Here is a 26613-nt window from a genome sequence, read left to right on the forward strand (position 1 = left end):
GCACTGTATTTATGTGTGTGTGTGTGTGTGTGTGTGTGTGTGTGTGTGTGTGTGTGTGTGTGTGTGTGGGGTGGAGGGTTGCACTCGGTTGACCTGAATATCTTGGTAAAAGAAAGAAAAAGAGGAGAAGAAAATGCTCAAAATTGATAATTGTCTGTGCTGCCTCAGCTTCGGAACTTCCGTGTCACATTATGACCGTCCACCCGAGGAAGATGATGGTCATTAAGGAGGCGAGAGTGCACAAGTCTCACATCGCAGCCGTCCGGAACGTAATCAAAGAATAGGAATTCATCGAGGCTTGAAATCGCCGGCAGCAAACAAAACAAATGAGGAAACGTTACAAATATCATGTCTCCAATACATTTCAGAGAAATAAGTGATTTTTTTTGTTCCCCCCTTTTCCTTCAGGACAATAATGAGGTGGAAAAGCCATGTCGGTCAGTGTGTGGTGGGGGGCCGTTTACCCGCCATTAAAGATTAATAGAAATAGAAGAACGGCGGCGAGGTCAGCGAGGCTGAAGCCAGCAATATTAACAGGAAATAGGATGGAGCGGAGACGTTGTGGACAGACTTCAGCTGTAACAAGCCATTATCATTCATTTACAGGATGTTTGTCATTCACAACACAACCTGCACTCACAAAGTGTTGTGATGTTTGGCTTGAATAACACATGAAATCCGTTATCTCACTGCTTGTCACTGCCATTTGCATTTTCATTTTCTCTCTCCTTTCCCTCTGTTTTTTTCCCTTTACTTTTTTCTCTCCTCTCTCCATATTTCCTGCTTTCATCCATATTCTCTCTTTTCTTTCCACTCCTCCTTCCCTTAATTTCCTTTCCCTTTTCTTCTCATTTTTCCCATTTTCCCTCTTTACTGTTCCTCCCCTTCTTTCCTTTCACTCCTTTCTCCCCATGCCCTTTTCGACTCTCATTCATCTTTCTTTTACCTATCATTTCCCCTTCATTTCCTTTTCTTCCCTCCTTGCTTCTCTCCTTTTGTCCTTTCTTTTCCTTCCAACCTTTTCCTCTTATCTTCCTTATCCTGCCAAGATCCAACTTTATTGCCAGACCTTTAGATAACCAATACCAGGAGATTAAACTTGTGTGCTTTGAGTCTTCTGTTATTAAAACGGACGCTCTGTCACAACAGCTCAGCGCTCAGTGTGTGTGTGTGTGTGTGTGTGTGTGTGTGTGGCTGTTGCTCAGGCTTATGGATGTGCTGGATTGGCATCATACTGGCCACAGCGTGACTGGAACATGTGTATCTACATGCGTGTTGGGAGCAGCTGCCAGGCTGCAGGGACGGCCTCTCAAACGAACTCATGGAGGTTCCTTCCTCTCTCAGGCATGTTTGCTAATTCAAATAGCCTCCGCATCCCTTCGTCTTCCCAGGATGGGATGAATGGAGACCATCGTTGTGATTCATGATTCATGTTAGCACATTTAGATGATTGTGCGTCTTTCTCTCATTTTTTGAAGTGTTCAATGATTTCATTTGACCTTTCGACCTTCTCCACAGGCAGGCTCATCCTGGTCCCGAGGCTTCCTGGGCAGATTGATCCTCCTTTTCTTAGCTCCAGTGTGGCACATTGTGGAAGACTAGTGATTTTGTTGTTGTAAATTCACATTCTTGACAACAAGTCACAGTCTACCTCAGTGCGTCCCGCCCTTGCTACAAACAAACAACCAAACAGCCAAACCCTTTGTGTTCAGGCCCTCCATGCGTAGCGATCAGTGTTTCCCCTGAAGGTCTGAACTCAAGAGACCGAACGATGTATCGTCTTAAATTAGGTGGTTGAGCGTGGAAGGAGTGGATGTAGCCTTCGGCTGTGAGGAGTGAAGCCTTCAAGCTACCAGCAGGGGGCGTCGCCAGTGGTTACATGAGAGGTCTAATTGAACGGTTGATATGGAGATGCACCGTGAACACACCTCAGTGTAGGTTTGTAATTTATTCATATATTTATTATATATTTATCAACGATGGTGAGGAGTTTCACCGGGGCCCCTGGAATACACTCATGTATGGATGCCTAAGAGTAAATACAGGGAACGAAACCAGCGACCCCAGCATTTGTAGTAAAAGTACACGTATAGTCCAGTTATTTCGCAAACACTGTTGTACCTCAGCAGGGAGGAACACACACGCTTCCATCTTTTTAAAGTCAGGTTTATTCTCCAGTGTTTCTCAGGGCAGGACGTGGAACATCGGCGTGGACCACTGAGACCTGGTATTCAATTGAAGGTGCAAGCACTGATCCTTGTGTCACAGTTACAAATGACAAGTGGATGTCCACTGCAACGTAGTTCCACCTGTAAGGTTCAATATTGAAAACAAAGTGAATATTGAAAGCTCTTCTTCTTTACTGAACATCACGCGAAACACCAAACTCATTTAAAAGGTTGAAAAGGTATATATATATATATATATATATATATATACACACACATATATATTGTGGCGCCATGGCAGCTGCGATAGTAATTAGATGGTGTTTCCTTCGGGCGAGCAGAGCCATCTTGTCCAGGTCTGGCCCACCAACGCTACGTTCACTTCTTCTATGTGCTTTTAAATCCTTCTTTTATTGCGGCTCTAGATGTTTCTTCACTTTCAACACCCCCTGAAATTCCTTGGCACAAACCTCCAGCTCCGCTACTGCAGGAGACCATCATGTTAGGGCTCTTGAACAAAGGTAAGTGCTATGTCACCGAGGTAGGGGCGAACGTGGTGTAGCAGCCACAGTGAGTTTTTTAACCTTGGTGACCACAGTCAGTCACACCACCCCTCACGCACATCTTCCCACTCCCACACTTGAGTGCCTCACCCATCTCTGGCCTCCCTCACACGGGGGTCACCTATCCTGGAGGTCCTTCATGTCTCAGAGGCATGGGGTGGTCACCCACCCTGGTCTGGGGCCCTGGGCTACAGAGCTCATGGTTGAACCCCTGTGACGCGTCCCCCATCTGGGGAACATTGTGAGTATCTGAGAGTTCTGCATGTTCTGGTGTAAAGTGAATGTATGTGCTGTAATGTCGGAAAGTGGTGGATACAAGAGAACCTGCGAGGCAACTTTACAAGACATCTGTCAGAGCAAATGGAGAGGAAATGAAGTGCGGTCTTTGCTTCGCCGCCGTCTCTTACATATATGACTTGAACTGTATACGTATTAAACTGTACCTGAAATAAAATGAGAGCCTGAAGCCTGTCGGTGTGAGCTGATTAATGTTCTGCGCTCTGCATATTCCACCCCATTGTACATCTCAGGCAGACTCCAACTGCGGCAATCAATTCAATCAGCAGCGCTTATGAACCCATTACAATCTAGCTGAGAGCAGGCGGGGGCTGCATCCTTCAACTGGCCTCAGAGTAATTACTACTCAGTCAAGCCAAAAAGGAGAGAGGGATGGCTGGATGAATAGCTAGATGGAGAGATGGGTGGGTAGACTAATAAATCATGTCCCTAATGACTTATATGTGGCTATGAATATGCATTACAGCGATTGGGCAATAAACGTGGGTGTTGTGTTATTTACACCCCATGTTCCCCATCGAGAACGCCAAGGCAGGTTGCCATGGAAATTTTTGTGTATAACGGCAACCGCTTTAAATGTTCCATCAGAATTCTGAAGGCCGGTGGTCTCCCAGCGTCGTGAGGACATCTACAAGCCTTGAGGGCAAAATACATGATGCTGGGAAGTCATTGGCCCCGGCGCACACAGAGGAAGCCCGCAGCTCTCACCTCCTGCATAATTACAGGCTCGGCTCTCCGTCGGCTCAAGCACGGGAGGCCAACGTGCATGTGTTCGAACCACTCACCTCTGGCTACCCAGCATTTATTCCTGTGTGGCTAGACTGGGAGTTAAATGCTACTGGTGTGTGTACATGTGTGGGAGTGCTATTTCATATCGTCCCCAGGCCTGATTTTACTTGTAAATTGCATGTTGTTTTACTCCGTCGTAGCTTTGTGGTTCAAATAACCGCCTGCACTCGTGCCTGGCAGTGTCACACCCAGGCGTTACATTAATACGTTTTAAAAATACATACAAATATGTTTTAAAGATTCAAGCCTCTGTGGATGTTTTGCCTGCTCTGTCAGATGTGTGGCTCATCAGTTTCAGCAAATTCAAACCAAAGTCATCTCCATGCTGGGTCTCTCCTGCCAGCAGGAGCTGGAATGAGTGGAGGCCAGAGGTTACGCTTGCAGAAATTCATCATGGAGGACGTTGCACTTCTTAAAGTCATACGTCACCAAGCATGGAGCAAAATTCTGCAAAGTAGTGTCTTGAGCTCAGTTGGTGGGACTCCAGAATGCAGGAAGAGCCAGCCATGTACATTTAGCTTGAAGCTAATGGGGACTGACAGCTAACAACAGCGAACTGCCCAGAACTGACACCCGTGGTTCGGTCCTACATAGCGTTAGCATTAGCAGCTACTGACTTTGCCAGCCCGTCATGCTCAGTTCCACCGTGAACAAGGAACCCTTCATAACCGGAAGGGCTGAGCTCAAATCAAAGTGTTTGTGGATCCCCGATCATTTGTCTGGATGAAGAAGACAGAGCTCATACCAGACGGTGAATCTGAGAGTTTGTAGGCGGACATTTTGGACAGTTTTGCTTTTGTTAGCTGTCCGTCTCTGTTAGCTACAAGCTAAATATACGTGGCTGGCTCTTCCTGCATTCTGGAGTCACAAAGCAATGTAGGAGATACAAGGTGAAGGCAAGGTGACATCCAGGGAAGCTACCGAGCCCACAGCGCCTCATGGCAATGTACTCATTTGTAAGTTATCATGTAATGATAATATAGTCGTTATTATGATATGAGAGTATCAAACCACCTGTATGGAACAGAGCAGGAAACCAATACCTTCCTCAGTTTCTTGATGCACTACTCAACATCAGTTCAAAGAGATCTTTCACCAACAAAAACATTCAGTAATATGCAGAAAGTGACCATCATTTCAGCACTACTTGACACCACTCTGACAGACTGAGAAACAAGCCAGCAATTCCACAAATTAGCATCACCCAACACGGCTCTTTACTTTGAAGTCGTAAGCAATAAAGCAAGAGGGACTTATTCAGCTGAAAAGCAGGGATGTGGGACTGGGTGACAAGATTAGAAAGCTTTAACCAGAATTTAGATCTGTGTTCATAATGTGATTATTTCAGTGTAGAAACATGTGACCAGTAGAGCTGCGTGTGGAGACGGAGCAGCTCTACTGGTCACATGCTGCATGACGACCACTGCGATGAAACGTGATGCTGGGATGAACACCGAGCAACGCAGACAAGAGGAAGCGGTTTTCCATCCGCACCCAAACACAAACACATTCATTTGGAAAGCAAATTGTTTGTGTGATTTAATCACATGCAAAGATGCAAATTCACATCCGTTCCCTCAGCTAACATGCCTTCCGCTGGCTGACCGGCGCCATGGCGAGCGGCTGAGAATAGCCTCACGTGGGCGAAGCATGAGGAGGTTCGCCCCTTGCTGGGAGGTCTCTGTAGTGGTCAAACGTGAGCTGTTGTCAGAGGTGTGACTTCCTCCGAGACAGCCAAGCTAACGAAGACCTTTCAGCAGGCGCAGCTCGAACACAGTCGAGCGCAGTGAAACATGTCACGGGCCACCCTGGGAGTTGAGAGCATCACATGCACCCAAGCACTGAAAAGGTCAGGTTTTCATTATATGGCGACTTTAAATTGGTTTGACAAAACCGAACGGCTTTCTCCAGTCTAGCCACACCACTGATGACCAGTCCCAGACGTGCACCAGAACAAATCATCAAGTCCCCGGTGAGACGAGTGTTTCCTGGTCCTACAGCTTTCCTGGAGTCACATAAGTGAAAGGTTTGACACACAAGACCGTTTCACACTCAGTGACAAGAGCGCACCTCCCCAGCTACGAGCACACGTATGTGGCCTACACACGATTTTCCCAACACGCACGCCTCAGCCCTCCTTTTGTTTACCTTCAGCTTCTTCTTGCTTCTGTTGGATGGCTCACAAGACCTCAAAGAGGCAGATAAAAAGATAACCCTTTTCTACTGATTCAAAAATGTTACAGATATTCATTTTACAAACGGATAAATTCGGTTTCTCTCTCACACATCCAGTGAAAGTCAAATGGAATTCACTCTATAGAACGGTTCTCCTGTCAGGTTTGCTTTAAAGTTATTAATTTTCTCAATTTGCTTTTGAAGTCTTCCGATCTGAATCTTTGTGATTGTCGAGTCCGTCGATCTGTAGGATCGATCGACTCCATGACAGGTTTGCACCTCCAGGCTACATTCTTGCTTGTATTGTTGGTTGCTGTGGACGAAGGTGTTTGCCAAAGGAAATTACAGAATTGTTAATTACATTTGATTAACAATAACCTCTAATTCCTTCAGTAGAACAGCTGAAAAATTACTAGAAGTGGATTATTTACTGAAATTTGAGGACTTGGGGCACATTTTATGAAAATGAAAAAATTCAGACGATGTTTTGCCACAGGAGTATTTTCTTGTGTGGTGCAGCACGGGGGTGCAGTGGTCAGCACTGTGGCCTCAAGCAAGAAGGTTCAGGTTCAACCCTTAACAGGATAAGAGGAAGAAAATGGATGGATGGATGGATATATAGGTGCGTACGTGTGTGTGTGTATATATATATATATATATATATATATATATATATATATATATATATAGCCATCCATGTTCCCCCTCTTCTCCTGTCGAGGGTGGTGGGGGTGGAGCCTATCCCAGCAGCCTTCCCCCTGGACAGGTCACCAGTCCATGGCAGGGCCAACACATAGAGACAGACAACCATTGGCTCTCCCAGCCACGCCTACGGTCAATTTAGAGTCTGGATTAACCTGGTCCCTCTTGATGTCTTTGGACTGTGGAGGAAGCTGGAGTACCGGAGAGAACCCTCCTGGGTGGACACACCCCAGACCTTTGGTCTTAACACGGCTGCAGGAGACAAAAGACCAAGAGGCTCTTCTTTAAATCTGTGAGTTTCCATGGAAGCCCAGCGCTGGGAGAGCTCAGAGCTTCGGTGGAGACGTGGTGAGAACTGACTCCCTCCTGCCAGGAAACAGTTGTATTAATTTGAATCAAAATGTTTTGAATCAAACAAAGGCGTGTGTGTATGCTGAAGCAAACCGGTCTGTGCTGGCTACACTCAAGGACATCAGCATGGTTAAGATAACGGGAGGATGGTTGGAGCAAATACTGCTGGGACCTTCACTCCTGTGGCTCATCTCGAACATCACCTTAAAGGAGGCCTGCATTCCTCAAGCAGACTGACTTGAAATCACAGTAGAACAGGAAAACAGTCATGACAGAACAAGAAGCAAATCATGGTGAGAAAAAACAACCTTTTAGTTCAGAAACTGGACACAACGAGATGTTCAGAAGGAGCCAACAGGAGAGAAGCTCGTTTTCTGGGCAGTTTGTTTTTCCGTTCTGCTGACACTTGTGGAGGAACTCTGTAGGTGAAGGACTTCATCAGACACAAGGAACAGGCTGGATGCTCGGAGATGGCTTAGGCTGGTTCACTTTGCTGGACGTCCATGACGGATGTACAAGGTTGACTGTGAGGCGGAGGCTGAGTCGGCTCCCCCAGGACACCTGGGACCGACCCCCCATGAACAGTGGCACTAGTAATTTCATTTTTGAAATAGGAGGGTGATCTTTCATCATCCATTTTCTCTGTACATGTCTTAATATACACATGAGGAGGTTTTATATTTTTATTTAAATGTCTGGGTTGTTTATATGGGAGCCTTTTAAAGACCCTGCAAAATTTCATTTTGTTCTCATGACAATAAAGACTCTTGATTCTTAGTTCTTGATCCTGCCTGGTCTGGAACATCTCTGTTAAAGCCTCTTTTGCCCCATCATCCATCTATCATCCCTCCATGTTCCCCCTCTTCTCCTGATGAGGGTGGTGGGGGTGGAGCCTATCCCAGCAGCCTTCCCCCGGGACAGGTCACCAGTCCATCACAGGGCCAACACATAGAGACAGACAACCATTGGCTCAGAATCTTACTTGGATGCGTAGAAGAAGAGCGGCGCGGCCGCTGATGTCACTCACGTGCGCCGCTTGCAAAGGTGATTTGAATTTTGGTGCACTTTTTGTGGGGTGGACTTGAAGAAGCAGTGACCCGACAGGCTTCTCTTTTGAACCGAGTTACGAAATGTGCAGCTCAAATAAGAAAATGAAAACGCAGTTTGTGTTATTTATTCTTAATTTTATTTCTGAGTCAAATCATGAAGTTTTGACTCTGAAATGAAAGCCATACGGCTCATGCATTTGAATTTTCAGAGGCGACATTTCAAATAGAATTTTGGCACATATTGGCCGGGGCATCTTTTGAAAATTAAATGTCAAATGGCTTTTACATTTTAATTAAGTTACAGAATGATCAGCGTTGAAAAAGAAAAAGCAATTGCAGTTCGGATTATTTATTTTTAATTTTATTTATGAGTCAAGAAATGCAGGCACATTCTGAAAATCCAAATGCATTTTTGTTCATCTATTTTCATTTGAATTATGATACAGATTTGCTTGCATAATACACTCGTATATATTTATGTGTAAATATACATACAGACACATATCAACCACTACACATATATAGCGTGATTGATATGTGTCTGTATTGTCTTGTCTTAAAGTACCTCAAACATTAAACATGAGACGTTCTGGACTGTGAGGATGTCCCTTCATGTTAGCTCCTCCTGCCCTCTTCTGGTCAGCTCCAGTACAGCAGGGGATGATAAACTGAATAAATCTTTTGGAAAATGAAAAACTGACCAGCTGGCAGACACAAATTAGAGCTCGCAGTTTGTAGCCTTCGTCAGGATCGGATCTTGTGTGGAATGTAAGGCGAGACCCCTCCAGCTAAACTTTTATTCCACAACTGGTTAATTTGAAGATTGAAGGCTATTTTTCTTTCCATACGATGCCTTCTAACGGACTTGTGGAAAGAAAACATCCATAACTACACAATGAAGCGTTTATCTTCCTGTCTCTCTGTTTCTGTCGCATTCAGTGACAACAGAAATCTTCAAAGTTTTTTTCTTTTTAAATGAGGATTTTCCCACAGCAGGTCAGAAAGGGTTGGTTCGCAGACCTCCTCGTCCTCCTCAGGATCCCCCCACACGCCTGTGCCCTGTAGCGAAGGCCTTGTGGCGAAGCAGGCCCATAACCAGGAGGAAAAGGGAGTTGTTGCCTCGTCCCTGCCCTGATGTCCACCATGTGTCTGGCCATGAGCTGACAACTGTGACAGAGCTGTGTGTGTTTCTCTCATCATGTCTGCCGACCGCGCGGTCCTCAGTGGAGGAGGGCAGAGTGTCCACATTTACCTCAAAATCTGGGGAAAGGCAAGAGTAGCACCCTTGAGATGGGAGACGACCCCCGGAGTGGAATTGACTGGAGTAGCGTAGCAACTCTCTTCAGCTCCAGCAGGGGGCCAACATGGATCCTCAGCTAACATTTGCTCACCAGCAGTAGCAAATAAGTTAGCAACTTTAGCCTTTGACAGGTTCATGTTGTTGTTGTTAGTGTGTGACATCATCACCAAAGGTGTAGTGACAGGATCTATCACCTGACTTGTCTGTCTTCTTCCTGCTTTTCTACCTGTGACCACAAGTGGTTAGTTGAGTCAACCTGGTAACCAGGAGACTAGATTAGTGCAGCAGGAGCCAAGGCAGTTTTCTTTGTAGCCTGTTTTCACCTCCAGTTTGTCTCCAGGCTTCATGGCATCATAACAACATCCTCTGCCCTCAGAGCCTCACATCGACTGAGGAGAAACTCCATAGAAAACCTTTAACAGGGAAAAATGGGAGAAACCTCAGGGTGAGGAGGGGAGGAGGATCCCTCACCAGGAGGGACAGACGGACAGGAGATGTTGGTACAGACAAGAAAACAGTTTATAACACAGAATGGAGGAAACATGGAAATGTTAATAACAGCTGAAGAAGGGAGGGAGACACCTGCTGGCTGGGATGTGGAAGGGTTGAACATTGAAACTGCATTTTTTTTGACGTGCTTCATTTTCAAAAAAAACATTTCAGGGAATCCTTTGCGTACCACTTGAGGGAGCCTGCGCGGAACAGGTTGAGAACCACTGCTTTTGAGAATCGGTTGGAACTCATAAACATACAGAGACTGCAACTGTTTGCTTCTGGCACAACCGAGACCTTCCAGGAGAGACGGCAGCTCTTACAAATGGAAGTCTGACCATACGTAAACAAACAAAGCTCAATCTGCAGGCGTGACCCAAAACCTGAGCCAGCTGAGCAAAGTAGCCATGCAGGAGGAAGCAAAGCATCCTATGGTTCTTCCCGAGAACCACCAGGTGTCTGCGCTCATTCTTGAACACATTCACCGCCAAGTTGGTTGAATCCTGTCATCTTTTCGCCAAATGGATCAGACTGGAGGGTCGGGAAGATAATATCAAACTGTGCAAGATGCCAGTACCCAGAGATGGGTGAGCAGCAGGTGGCAGATCTAGCAGGATGACACCTGCCATGCCACTCAAGCTGATTTGACTCATTCGGCCATATTGTTGTCAAACCAGGAAGAGGAACAATGAAATGCTGATCTCCACAAGAGACAATAAAAATGAGCTTTACAACAAAAGAACTTGAATGGACCCTCAGTCCCCCTGCTGCACATCATGGAGGCAAATGGGAGTGTTTGATTCACCTGAAGACTTTTGCTGGCAGTGACAGTCTTGCCACAGTCACGTGTGAAGTCAAAACTATCCAACACCCGTCCACTGACAGCAGTACCAAAGGAGCCATGAACACCCTGCCACCTTCTTTTAACGAAGACCCAACCTATTCTACCACCTGGGATCTGAGAGCAGGTTGGTATGCATGCAAGACCTCGATGGAGTCACACTTTCATACATGACATCCCTCCCTCTTCTCCTGTTGAGGGTGGTGGGGGTGGAGCCTATCCCAGCAGCCTTCCCCCTGGACAGGTCACCAGTCCATGGCAGGGCCAACACATAGAGACAGACAACCATTGGCTCTCCCAGCCACGCCTACGGTCAGTTTAGAGTCTGGATTAACCTGGTCCCTCTTGATGTCTTTGGACTGTGGTTCACGCCCAATTATGGCATCAACCAGACGAAAGAGAAACTTTTCCGAGATGGAGGTGCTTGTTGATGAGGTGGCGGCGAGACGGGAAACTTTATTCGGCGGCCACTCAAGAGGAATTACCAACAAACGAAAAGCCACTGAATGGCGCGCCGTCGCTCGGCGGTAAGCGCGGCTGGCACGGAGCGCAGCGTCGCCGAAATAAAAAAGAAGCGGTTCAATCTGAAGGTGGAGGCCAAGAAGAAAGTGGCTTTGCACCGCCGGAGCGTGGCGACAACAGGTGGGGATCAGAAGACACTTGAAACGGGCAGTGTGACGCTGGTGTTTGAGCAAGCGGCTCCGCTGATGTGGTGAAAGTCGGTAGATCGACATCGTAAAAACAAACGAAAGGATTTAGTCACATTTATCTTCAAACAAAATCTGATAAATGCATGTGGAAGTTGTTCTCTTGCACATGGAGACTACATTGGTAAATGAGGCTATAAAACATCTGAATCTGCTAAATCGAAATATTCAGAGTGAAAACTATTGGTTACATCTCAAATGAAATGTTGTGAATCTAAATCCCAAATGTAGCAACACAGGAACGTTAAATCTGAGGCACCAACAGCTGCCACGTGGTTTAATGACCAACAGTGTCGCACTTCTTCATCGTGCCGGCAAGGTTCATTTCTGTGACCTTGCCGGCACCCCTTGGTGACCTTTGACTGAGCAGAAAAGGTAGTGTTTTTACACACATTCATGTGCACTCTTTCCATGAACCAGTTGTTCTCTCCTTGTCACAAGAGTCTCCAAAATGTGCGTCAGCAAGGTCTGTAGTTTGCTTAAAGTTGCGCACATTCCTACGCTGGTCTTTTTTTTAATGAATCCCAACTCTTGCGTTAGAAGTTGCGTACGCACTTCCAAGCCCGGTTTTGTGCGTAAGCAAGCTTTATAAAAGAGGCCCCAGGACTGTGGTGGTATCCCTGCTGGGAAAAGCAAAGTGTTTCTGTGGTTTGTCAAACTTAAACCAAATTAAGTGAAAAGCCAATCTTTTGCAAACTCTTTCAAGGGTCTGTGACCACCTGGCAGTGATCGCAAACAGCTGTGAGGACGAAAGGTGAAGTTACAAGTGCACAACACCAGGGCGTCTTTGTCTCCATGGGCTCAGAGACAAAGCATCTCAGTGCAACACTCTCATGAATCCATCCTTGAAAACCCACCAAATCCAATTAATCTGTGAGTCATGAAGTAGTCACACTTATATTGCATACGAATGCAGCTATTTGTGAGTTGTGTACATTCCTGTCTATGAACGCTGCGTTGCTGCATCGCTGCCTCTCACAGCACTCAAACATGTGTGAGTTATTGTCACACACTTTCCTGCTTTGACGACACATCTCAACATAACTGGCAGTAAAACCTGACATTGATTATCTGTCAGTTTTTCTTCACTAATGAACTGGAGATATACAGATCATGTAGATCTATGAGTTTGTATTTTGCTGCTCTATTTTGCAGTGAAACAAAAATACATTTTCCTCAAACCCTGCCAAACACAACCAGCGGCCTGTTCCTTGGGGGTGCGATGAAGGAGAACATGATGTTAAGCCAGTTGTTTAAGAGAAAAATATGTTGTCTGCAAAAAGCTTTTGGTGAAGACAAAAACTACAAAGACGCATTGCATGCTATTGCCACGGAAACCGGAGACAAGTCACCAATGCTCCAGATGATGGCAACGGAAAGGGACCACAAGACGGCCTTGGAACAGGTTCAGTCCTCTGGCAAATTTGCTCCAGAAAGTCACACTCGTCACACTCATCAATCACCTCTAGATTAGCCAGGGGAAGCAGGAGCTCATGCCAAAGCAGAGGCAGCTGAAAACCAGACTGACCTTTACAGGAGAGGCATGACATCAATGTACAGCGAGGAGCTGAAGCTGTAGAGCTGGAGGCAGCAGCAGGTGGGGATGGTTCTTACCACAGCAAAGAACTTGAGTTCACGCCCCTTCAAGAGAGTGTGCTGTAAATAACTGATGACTCAGGTGCTCCTCGTACCTTGGATGCCCCCCTGTATTGGAGTGTATTCTTCACGTCTATGCTTGAAACTGACACCACTGCAGGGACATTGCGTGCCTCCAAAATGTGTCCCTGTTATGCATCATCCATCCATTTTCTTCCGCTTATTCCTGTTAAGGGTCATGGGGGGTGGAGCCTATCCCAGTGGCTACAGGCGAGAGACTGGGTTCACCCTGGACAGGTCACCAGTCCATGGCAGGGCCAACACATAGAGACAGACAACCATTGGCTCTCCCAGCCACACCTACGGTCAATTTAGAGTCTGGATTAACCTGGTCCCTCTTGATGTCTTTGGACTGTGGAGGAAGCTGGAGTACCAGAGAGAACCCAGCAGGAACAGGGAGAACATGGAGACTCACCCAGAAAGACCCCGTGCTGCAGCTGGGGCTCCACCCACAACCTTCTTGATGGGGGGCCACAGTGAGGACCACTGCTCCACCCACAACCTTCTTGATGGGGGGCCACAGGGAGGACCACTGCTCCACCGGGCCGCCCAGTTGTGCGCCATTAGAACCTTTCAGAGTCTCTCTCTCCTTCTGTGTTTCCATAGATCCACCAGAGCTCCATCCCTCTCTTCCAACCGCCACCTGCACCCCCCTTTTATTCCCTACTATTACACCGGCCTGCGCTCCCCTCCCATGAACCAGTCTACCATCCAGTCCCCCATCAAGCTGGCTTGCTCTCCCTGCCTCCCCTCCCATGAACCAGTCTACCATCCAGTCCCCCATCAAGCTGGCTTGCTCTCCCTGCCTCCCCTCCCATGAACCAGTCTACCATCCAGTCCCCCATCAAGCTGGCTTGCTCTCCCTGCCTCCCCTCCCATGAACCAGTCTACCATCCAGTCCCCCATCAAGCTGGCTTGCTCTCCCTGCCTCCCCTCCCATGAACCAGTCTATCATCCAGTCCCCCATCAAGCTGGCTTGCTCTCCCTGCCTCCCCTCCCATGAACCAGTCTACCATCCAGTCCCCCATCAAGCTGGCTTGCTCTCCCTGCGCTCCCCTCCCATGAACCAGTCTACCATCCAGTCCCCCATCAAGCTGGCTTGCTCTCCCTGCCTCCCCTCCCATGAACCAGTCTACCATCCAGTCCCCCATCAAGCTGGCTTGCTCTCCCTGCCTCCCCTTCCATGAACCAGTCTACCATCCAGTCCCCCATCAAGCTGGCTTGCTCTCCCTGCCTCCCCTTCCAGAAGCTTCCTTCTTCAACTGTTATTAACATTTCCATGTTTCCTCCATTCTGTGTTATAAACTGTTTTCTTGTCTGTACCAACATCTCCTGCACGTCTGTCCGTCCTGGTGAGGGATCCTCCTCCCCTCCTCACCCTGAGGTTTCTCCCATTTTTCCCTGTTAAAGGTTTTCTATGGAGTTTCTCCTCAGTCGATGTGAGGCTCTGAGGGCAGAGGATGTTGTTATGATGCCATGAAGCCTGGAGACAAACTGGAGGGGAAAACAGGCTACAAAGAAAACTGCCTTGCCTTGCCACCCTTGATGGCCAGTAGATCAGCAGAGCCGTACAACCAGCCTGGGAGAATGTACGGATCCATGGGTCCCAGCACCATGGACCGGCCCTGCAGCAGTTTGTTGAGTGGTGTGACACCTCCAACCCCCGGCTGGAGCTTAACGTCAGCAAGACCAAGGAGACGGTGGTGACCTTCTCTGGAAGACCGAGGGAGATGGCTGCTGCTGTCCACCATGATCCATGGGTCATTGGTAGAGACCGTGACGGAGTACAAATATCTGGGGACCGTCTTTGACGACCACCTGAGGTTCTCCTCCAACACGGAGGAATGTACCTGCTGAGGAAACTGAACTCCTTCTCTGTCAGCAGCAAGATCCTCCTGACCTTCCCCTACACATTTATTGAATCAGTCTTGTCGTTCTCAGTGGTGCTGGTTCCACTCGTCAACCTGCAGGAGAAGAACCGCCTACATAGCATCGTCAAGGTGTGTTCCAAGATAATTGGACTTCCATTCACTCTCTGACGACTGTGTATGAGCAGCAGGTCCGCAGCATGGCTGCCCAGATCCTGAAGGACCCCTCACACGCTCTCTTCCCAGCATTCGAGAGGCTGCTGTTCAGCCGCAGGCTACAGTGTCCGGCCTGCAGGACCCAGAGGAGGAGATCCACCTTTGTCCCCCAGGCTGAACCTGGACTCTACTCCCTGCACTCTGACCCCTAGTACCACCCACGAGATTGGCCACTTGTCATACACCGAGTGTACACCTGCACTTCAGGTATATCGTGGCTATGTTCAATCAAAAATGTCCTAATTAAGTAGCAGATAAAACTAGGTCTTTCATCAAAAACAGAACAGGCTCTGTGGTGAGCATTTCAAACCAGTGAATTATCAAGACCTCATCCGTGGGGCATTGTCCACGGGGAGAAAACCCCCAGGTTGGTGCTTGCTTGTGGTTATGGAGGTCACACAAGACAGCCGGATAAGTTTGTGAAAGTTCCTTTGTCACTTCAAAGTGCAGAACAGAGACGAATGAAGTTCTAGGAGACGCTTTTCCTCTGATGTCTGCGCGGCCAACACACAAGCCGGCAGCTTTCCATGTTAACTGCAGTCAGTGAGTGAATGGCAACATTGTTGCTTTGCCTTCGATAAAAGAACTACAAATGAGCCGTTGTCTCACCAGCAGCAGACATCTTGACCACAGGAAGACCTGTTGTCCCTATAAATATTTTCTTCGCCTCTTTTTTCCTTTTTTTAATGTCCTGTGTAAAGCGTCTCTCTGCCTGATCAAATAATGAAAAAAATAATGAATCATTAGGGACCCTACGAATTTAGATTGCAATTATTTTTTAAAATTATATTTCACATCTGGCTGGTCAAACCCAACCTTACAGCACAGGGGGACCACTCTGATACAACCACAGATCCCTCCTACCTAATGATCGTCAGCATACTTGAGACATGAAAGAAGCGAGTGTGTGTGTGTGTGTGTGTGTGTGCTCAGTGTGGAGACTCACCATTCCGAGGATGACAGAGGCCACGAGGGAGAGTCACGGTCGGCACTGGAGTGTGAGAGTCGGAGAATCCTCTGCTGTGTTTGACGCTGAGGGTAAGGTACAGAACTCTACATCAGTATTTCTGCAAAAAGCTGCCATGCTTTTTTAAGTTCATGTATGCAGAGATTCTGGAGATATTGACACACCAAAAGAAATCTAACCTTGGAATAGATAGTGTCAATTAAAACTTTCTCTCCTTCAGATTCAGCCGTCTGAGCCTCATCTATGAGCTCATTTGTGCGTCATGGGAGGAGCTATGGTTGTTATGGCAAAGCTACAGACACCTGCGAGGGCAGCAGCTCAGAGCTCCTTGTCCAAACCACAGGATTGTTTTTTGTTGACAATGATAAGATGGCATTGCTGCGTTTGAAAGGACGTGTATTTGACATTTCTGCTCTGTTGATAGCAGGGTTTTAGGTGCTCTGCTTGTGTTCAACTATTATTGTTTCACATCAGCTCATCTCATGGGAATTTCAAGTCAAGTCCGTTATGTCGGTCAGACAATGCGACCTCAGTGCTGCAAGTGGCAATCAGGAATAGGAATGATAATTCAGGGTGTCCGCTCCATCACATGACTCTGCCTCAGGCAGCAGCCACACTTCCACAAACACGACTTCCTTCGGCTGATTCAGAATTTTTCGACGGCTAAATGCTGCTTCCATCGTTATGCATCCGTCAGTGCTCTTTTTTTTTCTTCTTTTTGGATCACTTTCCTTCCACTCAACTCTTGATTAGGTACTGATTTTATATGATGAGACAATGAACATTAATGTGAAAACTTCTGGTGTTAATTCTCCTTCAGGTTAACGTCCTGCTGAAAAACAACATGGTTGTCTCAGAGTCAAAGGGGGGGCAGACGTCCCCAAAAAGCCGGGAACAGACGCACCGACTGACCCCGTCCTTAACAGAGCCCTCAGGAGGTCCAAAGCCCTACAGCAGTAATCAGATTACTTCCCCAGTCGACACCAGTTTCATCTACGAGCGACAGTACACTGAGGCGGACCCTCTGCTCACCAATGAGCTCATCAGTGGGTCGAGGTTTTGTGGATTTGTGGAAGCAAAAGGTCCGAGTGCTGCCCCTGCTGAGTCCATCTGCTCCATGGTGCTGCAGATCCTGGTGCCGTTCCTGTTGGCCGGACTAGGAACAGTCTGTGCTGGGATGCTGCTGGATGTGGTTCAGGTGAGCAAAACAGAGAAGGCGAAGGTGACAGGAAATGTTTCTGGACCACGAGACCAGGAGTGAGCACAGAACAAGATGAGTCGGTTGTATTCTCAGCATTTAGGAGCAGATTACAGGAACGTCTCAGTGAACTCAGGCTTTTCCAATTCCCTCTGTTCCACTGTCACCAAATATCTTCCGTGAAGCACTGGACTACAACACTGCAAGGCGGTTAAGTCGAGCTTCTGTGGTGTCTGACTTCTCCTGGGCCTTCTTCTGACTCGTCTCAGTTGTTGTCTCAGCCATAAATCTGCTTCTGTCTGATGGGTAAAGAAGAATCAACTCCATTGATGATCACTGGAGGCTTCCAGAATCGATTGCTAAGAGTTTAATATGCTTCTGAAACAGCAGTGACACAAACAAACAAACTGTCCGACAGCCTCAAGACATTGTCTCTTATAGGTTTCATAGCTTCTTTGATACTTCGGAGGAGAGGAGAGGAGAGGAGAGGAGGGCTCCATGTAACTTGATGTGTCCCCCAGTAGTCTAAGCCTGTAGCAGCATAGCTATCAATGGTTCAGAGCTACCTGAACCAGTCCTAACTGAAGGCTCTGTCATAGAGGAAGGTCTTAAGCCTGGACTTAAACGTAGTTAAAGTGTCTGCCTCTCTGACCCATGGAGAGATGCTGGTTCCACAGTAGAGGAGCCCGTACCTGAAGGCTCCACCTCCCAAGCACATTAATGGGTCACATCATGTTATTGGTGGTGCGCTTCTTCCATCTACAAACTTCCACAGCTCACCAGTATCCTGATAGCCTCCCTCTCTCTCCAGAGTTTCATCTCTGCCTGTTCTTTCACGTGAGAGCTGCTCATTAGTTGTAAACAGAGGCTCTGACATCCGTGCCGACACAAAGACAACTTTCATCCATGAGCAAACAGCATTCTTAGCGCTTGCATTTGCTAAATTATTGCCTCTTGCAACCTTTGAGTCAACTTTGTGCATTTCCTGCACATTTCACTGCAGAAATCTGTGACTGTCGTTGCTGCTCATAGCTCTGGCAGGGACGGCTTCAGGCAGAGTAGCAGTCTTGCTAGTTCTGTTCTCGTGAGGGGACACCACCACAGAACGGATCGCTGTTGTGAGTGTCAACAGCTTTGGCAGGTCGCTTAAAATCCAGGGGTGGAAAAAAATATTGAGATAGTGAAATATTGCGATATTTCACGTGGCGATATTGTATCGATTCAGAGACACCAAATATCGATATTTTGGTCACTTAAACACGAAAAATATCAACTCTGGATGAACCAAATTAAAATCAATTGTTGCCTTAGCCCACTAGATGGTGCCGTTCACTCTTTCCTGAGCTCAACACAGTGAAGGCGTGGCTCTTGCAAGATTTGGCTGGCACGTGAGAAGGTCAAAGGTGATCACAGCAACATGGAGGAAGGACAGACACTCAGAGAAAGAAGAACTGATAAATGCACCGTCAAATATTAAATACCGGAGTTACTTAGGACTTTTCAAAAAAGAGGGAAAGAAAGACATTGACATGAAAAATGCGATCTGCAAGGACTGTCGTACAAAAGTGAAATACTCTGGGAGCACAACTAACATGAGAGCTCACCTCTCCTGCTACCACCCAGCAGCACTGGCGGGTGATGGCCAGATGAAACCAGCACCTGCAAAAAAATCTACCGACGCCAGAGACACTGAGCGTAGTAAAGCTACCTTCCCATTCTGAGCGTGCAAGGAAGATTACTCAGTCCATCGTTTACTTCATGGTGAAAGACTAACATCCATTCAGAGTGGTGGAAAATGCACATTTAGCAACATGCTAAAGACACTCGAGCCCAGATATGTGATTCCATCTCGCTGCTTCTTTGCCGATACTGCTGTGCCGGAACTCTGCCGAGGAGTGAAGCTTAAAGTCGAAGAATCCTTGAGAACAACAGGAAGGGTCGCGTTAACTTGTGACGCTTGGATTGAGGTCGGTGGACTTATGCGTGACTGTAACATCGCACCACATCACCGAGGACTGGGAACTGCAGTTGCATGTTCTCCAAATGCGAGCGGTACATGAAAGCCACACCGGGGCCAACATCGCTGACCTCTTGTGAAATGCAGCAGAAGAATGGGGGACTGCAGACAAAGACTTGGTTTTGGTAACAGACAATGCGTCACATACGTGTGTCGCCATTCAGTCAGCGGGATACGACCATGTGAAGCGTTTGGCCCACACGCTTAATCTCACGTCACAGCACTAAACCTGCCAACAGTAGCCAGGCTTACGGCGAGAGTACGGCGCATCACTGCCTTTTTCAACAGAAGCACGGCGGCAAACCACGCTTTGGAAACAAAGCAGAAGATGCTGCAGCTTCCGAGCCACAAACTCAAAGCTGACGTGAGTACGCGATGGAATCGTGCATACGAAATGCTTTTGCGGTTCCTCGAACAACAGCCTGCAAATTGTTCAACCCTGTTGTCTCCCGAAGTGAGAAGCAGTGCCAGTGGAATCTTAATGAGACCAACCATCTCTCAGGCAGAGGCCTTGGAACATCAGGAGAGACCCAGTCAGACTGAGGGGGATCCTGAATCCCTTCCCATCCCAGCCAAGAAGTCGTGTGGATTTGTAGCCTTGCTTGGTAAAAGTTACAGCGATGCTGCGGCACCACCAAAATCGTTTTCTGCCGTAGCTGAAGAGGAGGTAAGAAGATACTCTGAAGTTGCACCCCTGGCACTCAGCGAGGATCCACTCAGCTGGTGGAAAATACACCAACAAGTCTAACCTTCACTTGCTAAACTGGTGAAAAGATACCTCTGTGTCTCTGGTACAGGTGCCCCGGCAGAACGAGTCTGCAGGCGACATCGAGACAGCACAAAGAAGCGCTCTTACGTCTGAACGGGTTGATCAGCTTCTCTTTTTCTGCAGGAATGCTGACATTCGTTCACTGAACAAACGGTTACATTTCTTTGATTGACAGCGCACGTTCTGATGTCATTGTAATATTTGAGTTTAAGTTTTGATTGAAGAATACATTTTAATTTCATTTCATTTGACCTTTTTATTTTTGGAGAACATTATTTTCAGATTTACTTTGTATTTAAAGCCAATTTACTTTGCAACTAAAACCTGCAAAACTTGTGTGAGTTGCAGTGTTGGTACAAACTCTAGTCCAGGTCTCCGCCATTCATCGGTAAAGTTTGACTGACTGAAAGTCAAACATTCACGTTGGTCAGGGGAAGTCGTGCATGTTTGGATTTGTGTAACATTTGTCTTGCAGTCTGAAAACTAAGACAGTGATGCTTTATTTTTCTATTTGTTTTCTGTGAAAATCTCTCTGTTCAAAGCTGAGAAACCTGTGTGAGCTGCAGTGTTACAAAAGTTTACAAGTCTGCATTCAGTAAAGTTTGACTGAGTGGAAGACGGGCAGGTTTGTCAGGTAAGAGACCGTTGCAATGAGTAGACAATATTTTAAACTGTTCAAGAGTTGTCTGGTAGTTGGAAAAGACAGACATGTTTTATTTTTCTGTTCAGTTTTAGTGAGTGTTTTTACACCTGAAGGAGCTGCAGCTTCAAGTCCATTTTGTTGGAATAAATGTTTGAAGGAAGATTCATCGCCTGAAACCTTTTTTTCAACAGATGACACGTTTGTCAGGATTAATTATGTTGGCATCTGTTGCAGCTGAAAATGTTGCTATATATCGTGATATATTTGGTGTCGCAATACTCACCATATCGCAATATCGTGAAATTATCGTATCATGACTCGAATATCGTGATAATATCGTAACGTGGTGTCTCTGGCGATTCCCACCCCTCTTAAAAACCTCTTCACCTTCAACCCCTAAAACACTTGCATAATATGGCCCCTTTATGACTCCAGACACTGACCATCATCACCTGGAGCTGCTTAACCAGATAAAACTTGAGTGATGGTCCATCAGGACAAACATCAGACTTCTCCTTGATGATGCTGAGATGCTGAGTCCCTCTGCAGCCTCAAACACCCCAGGCTTGATTCAGTTTTTTGGGGCCTCTCATTGACCCCCTTAACCTGTGACAGTCTGACAACAGACTTCACAGGTCTGACTGATGATAGTCGTGGGCGCCATGGTTTCTAGTCCGGCCAGCTGCCTGGCAGTCAAATCTTGGAAGTGAGACACTGAAAACTTGTTTGCAAGTGAGGAGAGAGATGAAAAGAGGGGAAGCAGATACAGAGGGAGCGGGGAAGAGATTTAGCTGGAGAAAGAAGCAAATTATTATTTACAACAAAAAAGAAATCTGAATTTCAGAACATCTGGTTTCCAGACTTCAGTTCGAGTAATGACCCTCGTCAGGAAGATAAGAGCATGTTTTGTGTGTTGGTGGCAGAACTGGGACGTGTTCCAGGACATCTCAGAGATCTTCATCCTGCTGCCTGCTGTGCTGGGCATGAAGGGGAACCTGGAAATGACTCTGGCCTCCAGGCTGTCCACTGCTGTGAGTACAGACAGGTCATCACACCGCACCCACGCACGCACGCACGCACGTATGCACGCACGTACGCACGTACACACACACACACACACACACACACACACACATAACTGCTTACAGCGGTTTTTCTGTCAAACAAGTGAGGTTCTCCTTGATGGCATCAGACCCTCCATTATCAAAAATCACAAACAGGTCAAGAGTCTGAGTGTCGTCCTCAAAAGTACGCTATCATTCCATCAGTGTACCTCCATCTACGTAACATCCCCCATCTGTCCCGTCCCTCTCCCCCAACTCTCACGGTACCCTGGTTCACACCTGGTCACATCCCACCCCGATCACTGTGACTCCCCTCTCTTTGGTTCAGCTGGCAAGTCCATCCATAAGCTGCAACTGGTCAAAAACCTCAGCTGCCCGCGTCATCAGTAGAACCCCCTTTATCATCACTAGAACCCCTCTAACATCATTAGAACCCCTCTATCATCACTAAGACCCCCTATCATCACTAGAACCCCCTCTAACATCACTAGGACCCATCTATATCACTAGAACCCCCTCTAACATCACTAGGACCCATCTATCATCACTAGAACCCCCTCTAACATCACTAGGACCCATCTATATCACTAGAACCCCCTCTAACATCACTAAGACCGCCTATCATCACTAGAACCCCTCTAACATCATTAGAACCCCTCTATCATCACTAAGACCCCCTATCACTACAACCCCCTTTATCATCACTAGAACCCCTCTAACATCACTAGGACCCATCTATCATCACTAGAACCCCCTCTATCATCACTAAGACCCCCTGTATCATTACTAGAACCTCCTGTCTCATCACTAGAACATCTGTATCATCATTACACCTGTTCTGCTGCAAGTCTACTGGTTCCCAGGTAAATATTGCATAGTTTATAAGATACTGCTTTTCACTTTTAAGAGCTCCTCAGAAGCTCACTGAGCTCCTCCACACCAACACACCCACTCTTACAGCTCACCATAAACTCTGAACACTTGCTGGTGTGAGTAGATTTAAGATATCACGGAACACCTAAGTATACGAAGCCTGTTTGTAGAACATCTTTCATAGACACTGATGAGGGTTGGGCTGTGGCGCTCGCTCAGGGGCCAGTTGGGGTCCAGGCCTCCTCTCACCTGAGCCAAGGCACCTTCTTTCTCAGTCTAAATTTCAAAAAGTTTAAAAGTCTGAGACACAAATAAGTTCTGAGAGTGAAAAAATTCTAAGTCCAAATAAGCACTGGAGTCCAGCAAAGTCGAGTCCAAAGAGCTTTATTATCTTTGCAGAGTTCAACGCCTGAGCTGTCCTGCAGAACAGCTGACCAGGCACCAGCAATACGTCTCCTTCATACCTGAAAATGGGTGTGGGAAGGCAGCACTGGCCTTCGCCATCTTTTTGAGGCTGTCAGTGGTGTCCACTACAAGAGACGTTTGCTGTGTGACAAGCGGCGTCCTCAGTGTGAGCTTTCCTACGACTGAGAGCAGATTGGATGCAGGCTCTTTTTTTTTATAAGAGCAGAATCCCCCTGCACCTGGAAGGCTTGGCAGCGCGTCAAGGTCATAAATCACGATAAGAGCAGGCGGTGCGTCAGCATATCACGTTCTAGGATCCTTAGAGAAGCATTCAGGTCAGAAAAACAAAACAGTCACGCAGAGTTTATGAAATAGACACCACAATACGAACTCACAACTTGCTTTATATAAAAGGCAAAACCACAGTCAGTCCCTCCAGAAAAATGCGATTGTGCGATTGTATAATTCATTGCATCATCAGCCAGTCAGCACATTAATGCAGGGGCCACATTTTTTTCAGACGCTGCCCCTTTGCTGCATAAATCAATGATTTCCATGCAAAATGCGCAAAATATGCTGGCTTGCATGATTTCAAAATCCCAGCATTTTCGTTGCAAAAGTCACACATATCTCCGCAGAAAGTTGAAAAATGTTGCGTTTACTTTGCACAAGAGCCGCCATTTTCCTCCTCCTGCCTTGGGAATGTTATGAAGTGATGTCATCAGAAAGCTGCAAACCCTGCGAAGAAGACACGATGAAGTCCGCAAATCCATCTCATTTACAAACAAAAGTAAGCTTGGAACTCGTTTGACTCATCAAGCTTTATAAGTTTGAGCCGTGTGTTTATTGAGGTGTGTAATAAAACAAGATGAGCTTCATTTTTCCCAGTGCTTCCTGGGATGCAGCGTGCTTCCTTATCAGAGGAAGTCAGTAGAAAAGACTCTGAATTTTCTCTTATTAAAGGGAGGTTCACTTTTTTGGACATTTGGCCTCATTTCCAGCTCACCCAGGATGCTGCCAGTCACTGGAGACAGTCTTTGACCCATCTGGTCTGGTCCTCCTGCCGACGCCATCTGCAATGCTAACGCTAGTGCGAGTGGACAGGATCCCATCAGCCTGACGTTTGAATACCATCTTGCTCACTCCACATCACATTCCAGGCTACTGAACTAAAACCCCAGAAGATCAGTTTAAATGTTGATAGAATGATTATGGATAGAAAACTTTTTGTTCATTGTGTTTTTTGAGGGCCTAACCTCAGATTACAGATTTTACCTTTTCTCTAGTTCAGGGATGGGCAACGTAAATGATGGAGAGGGCCACTTTTGTTTTTTGGTCAACACTACCAGAGAGCCTCATAAGACGGCACATTTAACCAGATATGCTAAAACTGCCAATATACGTGTTTGTGGAATATATGTTTATTGACCCAACATACAGTGCAGTAACTTAACAATTTCATGCTCAAATGCATGTATAAAAGTTGTACTCTTCTTTGATAAATAGGAATACCAAAGGTTTGAAGCAAACACTAAATAACCACTTACTGTGATTTTTTTTTTCCCAGCGCAAAGGGTTCTCATGAAAATAAAACACACAAATCACCATCCACCTCAAAGATCGCGGAAAGCTGCAGACCAGCAGACCAACATGAACTGCAAGAACTTATTTTGTGCATTTTTACACTACACAGTCTTTTTTTACATTTTCCCTGAATACCTGTATCACTCTTACTGTTATCGTTACAGTGGCAACTAAAATTGAACTCTGTCATGGCAGACAGGGTCTCTGAGCAGACGAGGTTTGCCCTTAAATTCTGTGAACAGATATTCTGCCTCCCATTTAACCTGAAACACACGGTTTTCCCAAAACGTGCACAAGGCGGCGTCTGCATTGGAGGCGCCATCTGTTGCCCAAAGTGTGTCATTACAAGTGATTCAGTGCCGCAGAGGACACATATTTTATCATTTTCAAAAATTACTCTAAGGGCTGCATCGAGTGAGGGTGTGGGCTGTGCGTGGCCCACGGGCCAGCAGTTGCCCATCCCTGCTCTAGTAGGTAGTAGTGGGCTCACGTTACAGCTGCAGCGGACTATGGCGTAATCGCAGTCAGGAAGTAGTAGCGTAACTGTAGCCTACATTTTGTTTACATCCATACCAGTCGGAAGAGAAGCTAACTAAATCTTATTTTATTCTACAATGGCTTCTGTCGACAGAGAAAGCGATGCATCCGATTTTGAAGACGAGGAAGATTTTGTGTTGAGCAACCAACACTACATGTACGAGCCCGAATACACGGAACCCGAACTACGGGACAGAGCCGCAAGAGAGAGTGCATCCATCACTGACCCCATCGTTGCTGAAGCAGAAAGGGACAGAACGCTGGAGACTTTGGTGTGACTGCAAAAAATGTCCAGTGATGGCAACATCAGACAAATGCTTTTATTGTAAGGAATGTGATTTGTTTATCCTCCAAATGCAACAACTGGAGCTTGGCACAAACTTTCAAGAACTAGTTGGATCCCAGGATCGCGACTCTCGTGACACCAGTCCCAGTCTTTATCACTGAACACGGGGACTGTGCTCCCCTTCTAGTTCTTATTTCGATAGCCTGGAATGTGCTGTGGAGTGTGTAAGATGGTATTTGAATGGCAATGCATGAGCATTGCAGATAGTGTCGGCAGAAGGACCAGACCAAATGGGTCAGAGACTGTGTCCAGTGACTGGACTCCCTTTTACGGTCGTAGTCCGGTGAGAACGGTCCGCTGAGTGTTGAGTAAGAAAAAAAAGTGATTTCCCATCAAACTGCAATTTTTGCAAGTTCCCACGATTTCCTTGTGTAAAATTCCATAAATATCCCACATATTCCATCACAGGACTGCACAGTTAATGAAAGAACAATAAAACAGCACAGGGTTGAGAGGTCAAACTCTCATGAGGAACAATCACACAGGGCCAATAAACGTGAACCCAGAAGGATGAAACAAGAGCACAATAAACGAAGAGCAGCTGATGATATTGTGATCTTCCACACTTTTATTGATCGTGGCAGCGCACTGGCAAGATCCTGAATTCCGCGAGCTGCTTGCCATCCGCGACTCTGGATTCTGATCTGAATCCTCAGAGTTTCTATCAGTTTAGTTCTAAATCAGATCAAGTCATGATTGGAGGAGACTTCAGTATTCATGAGGGTGTTGATAACCACAGTCTGGTCCTGCATTTCTCTCTCCTAGACTCAACTGGTGTCCATCAGTCTGTCCATGAACCCCTCACTGTCACAACCACACCTCCACCTCCTCCTAACATGTGGAACTGAAGCTGAACATCTGGTTGTGTTTCCACAGAACGCTTTTATCAGACCACCAATCAATCACTTTGGAATTTGGACTGATCAACTACACTCCACTCAGGAAAACTGTAGTTTCCAGATGTTTGTCTGATCAGGCCACACCTGGATTTAAGGAAGTGGTTCCATTGGTGCTAAATTCAGTGTCATGTCCCACT

General features: G+C 46.6%; 1 protein-coding gene across 1 annotated transcript in view; it reads left to right on the forward strand.

Annotated features, from left to right (window-relative positions):
• The first annotated feature begins 15715 nt into the window (after nucleotides 1–15715).
• Nucleotides 15716–26613, forward strand: part of LOC147258166 (solute carrier family 41 member 2-like) — a 38704-nt gene continuing 27806 nt past the window's right edge. The window contains exons 1-3 of the mRNA XM_086207628.1: nucleotides 15716–16212; nucleotides 16962–17339; nucleotides 21692–21799. Coding sequence (XP_086063754.1) covers nucleotides 16986–17339; nucleotides 21692–21799 — 462 coding nt within the window. The 5' untranslated portion in view covers nucleotides 15716–16212; nucleotides 16962–16985. The remainder of the gene's footprint in view (nucleotides 16213–16961; nucleotides 17340–21691; nucleotides 21800–26613) is intronic.

This window comes from Aulostomus chinensis, chromosome 7 (genome assembly GCF_037954235.1).
Source record: "Aulostomus chinensis isolate RoL2024-O1b breed Wild chromosome 7, RoL_Achi_v1.0, whole genome shotgun sequence".
NCBI classification, from domain to species: domain Eukaryota; kingdom Metazoa; phylum Chordata; class Actinopteri; order Syngnathiformes; family Aulostomidae; genus Aulostomus; species Aulostomus chinensis.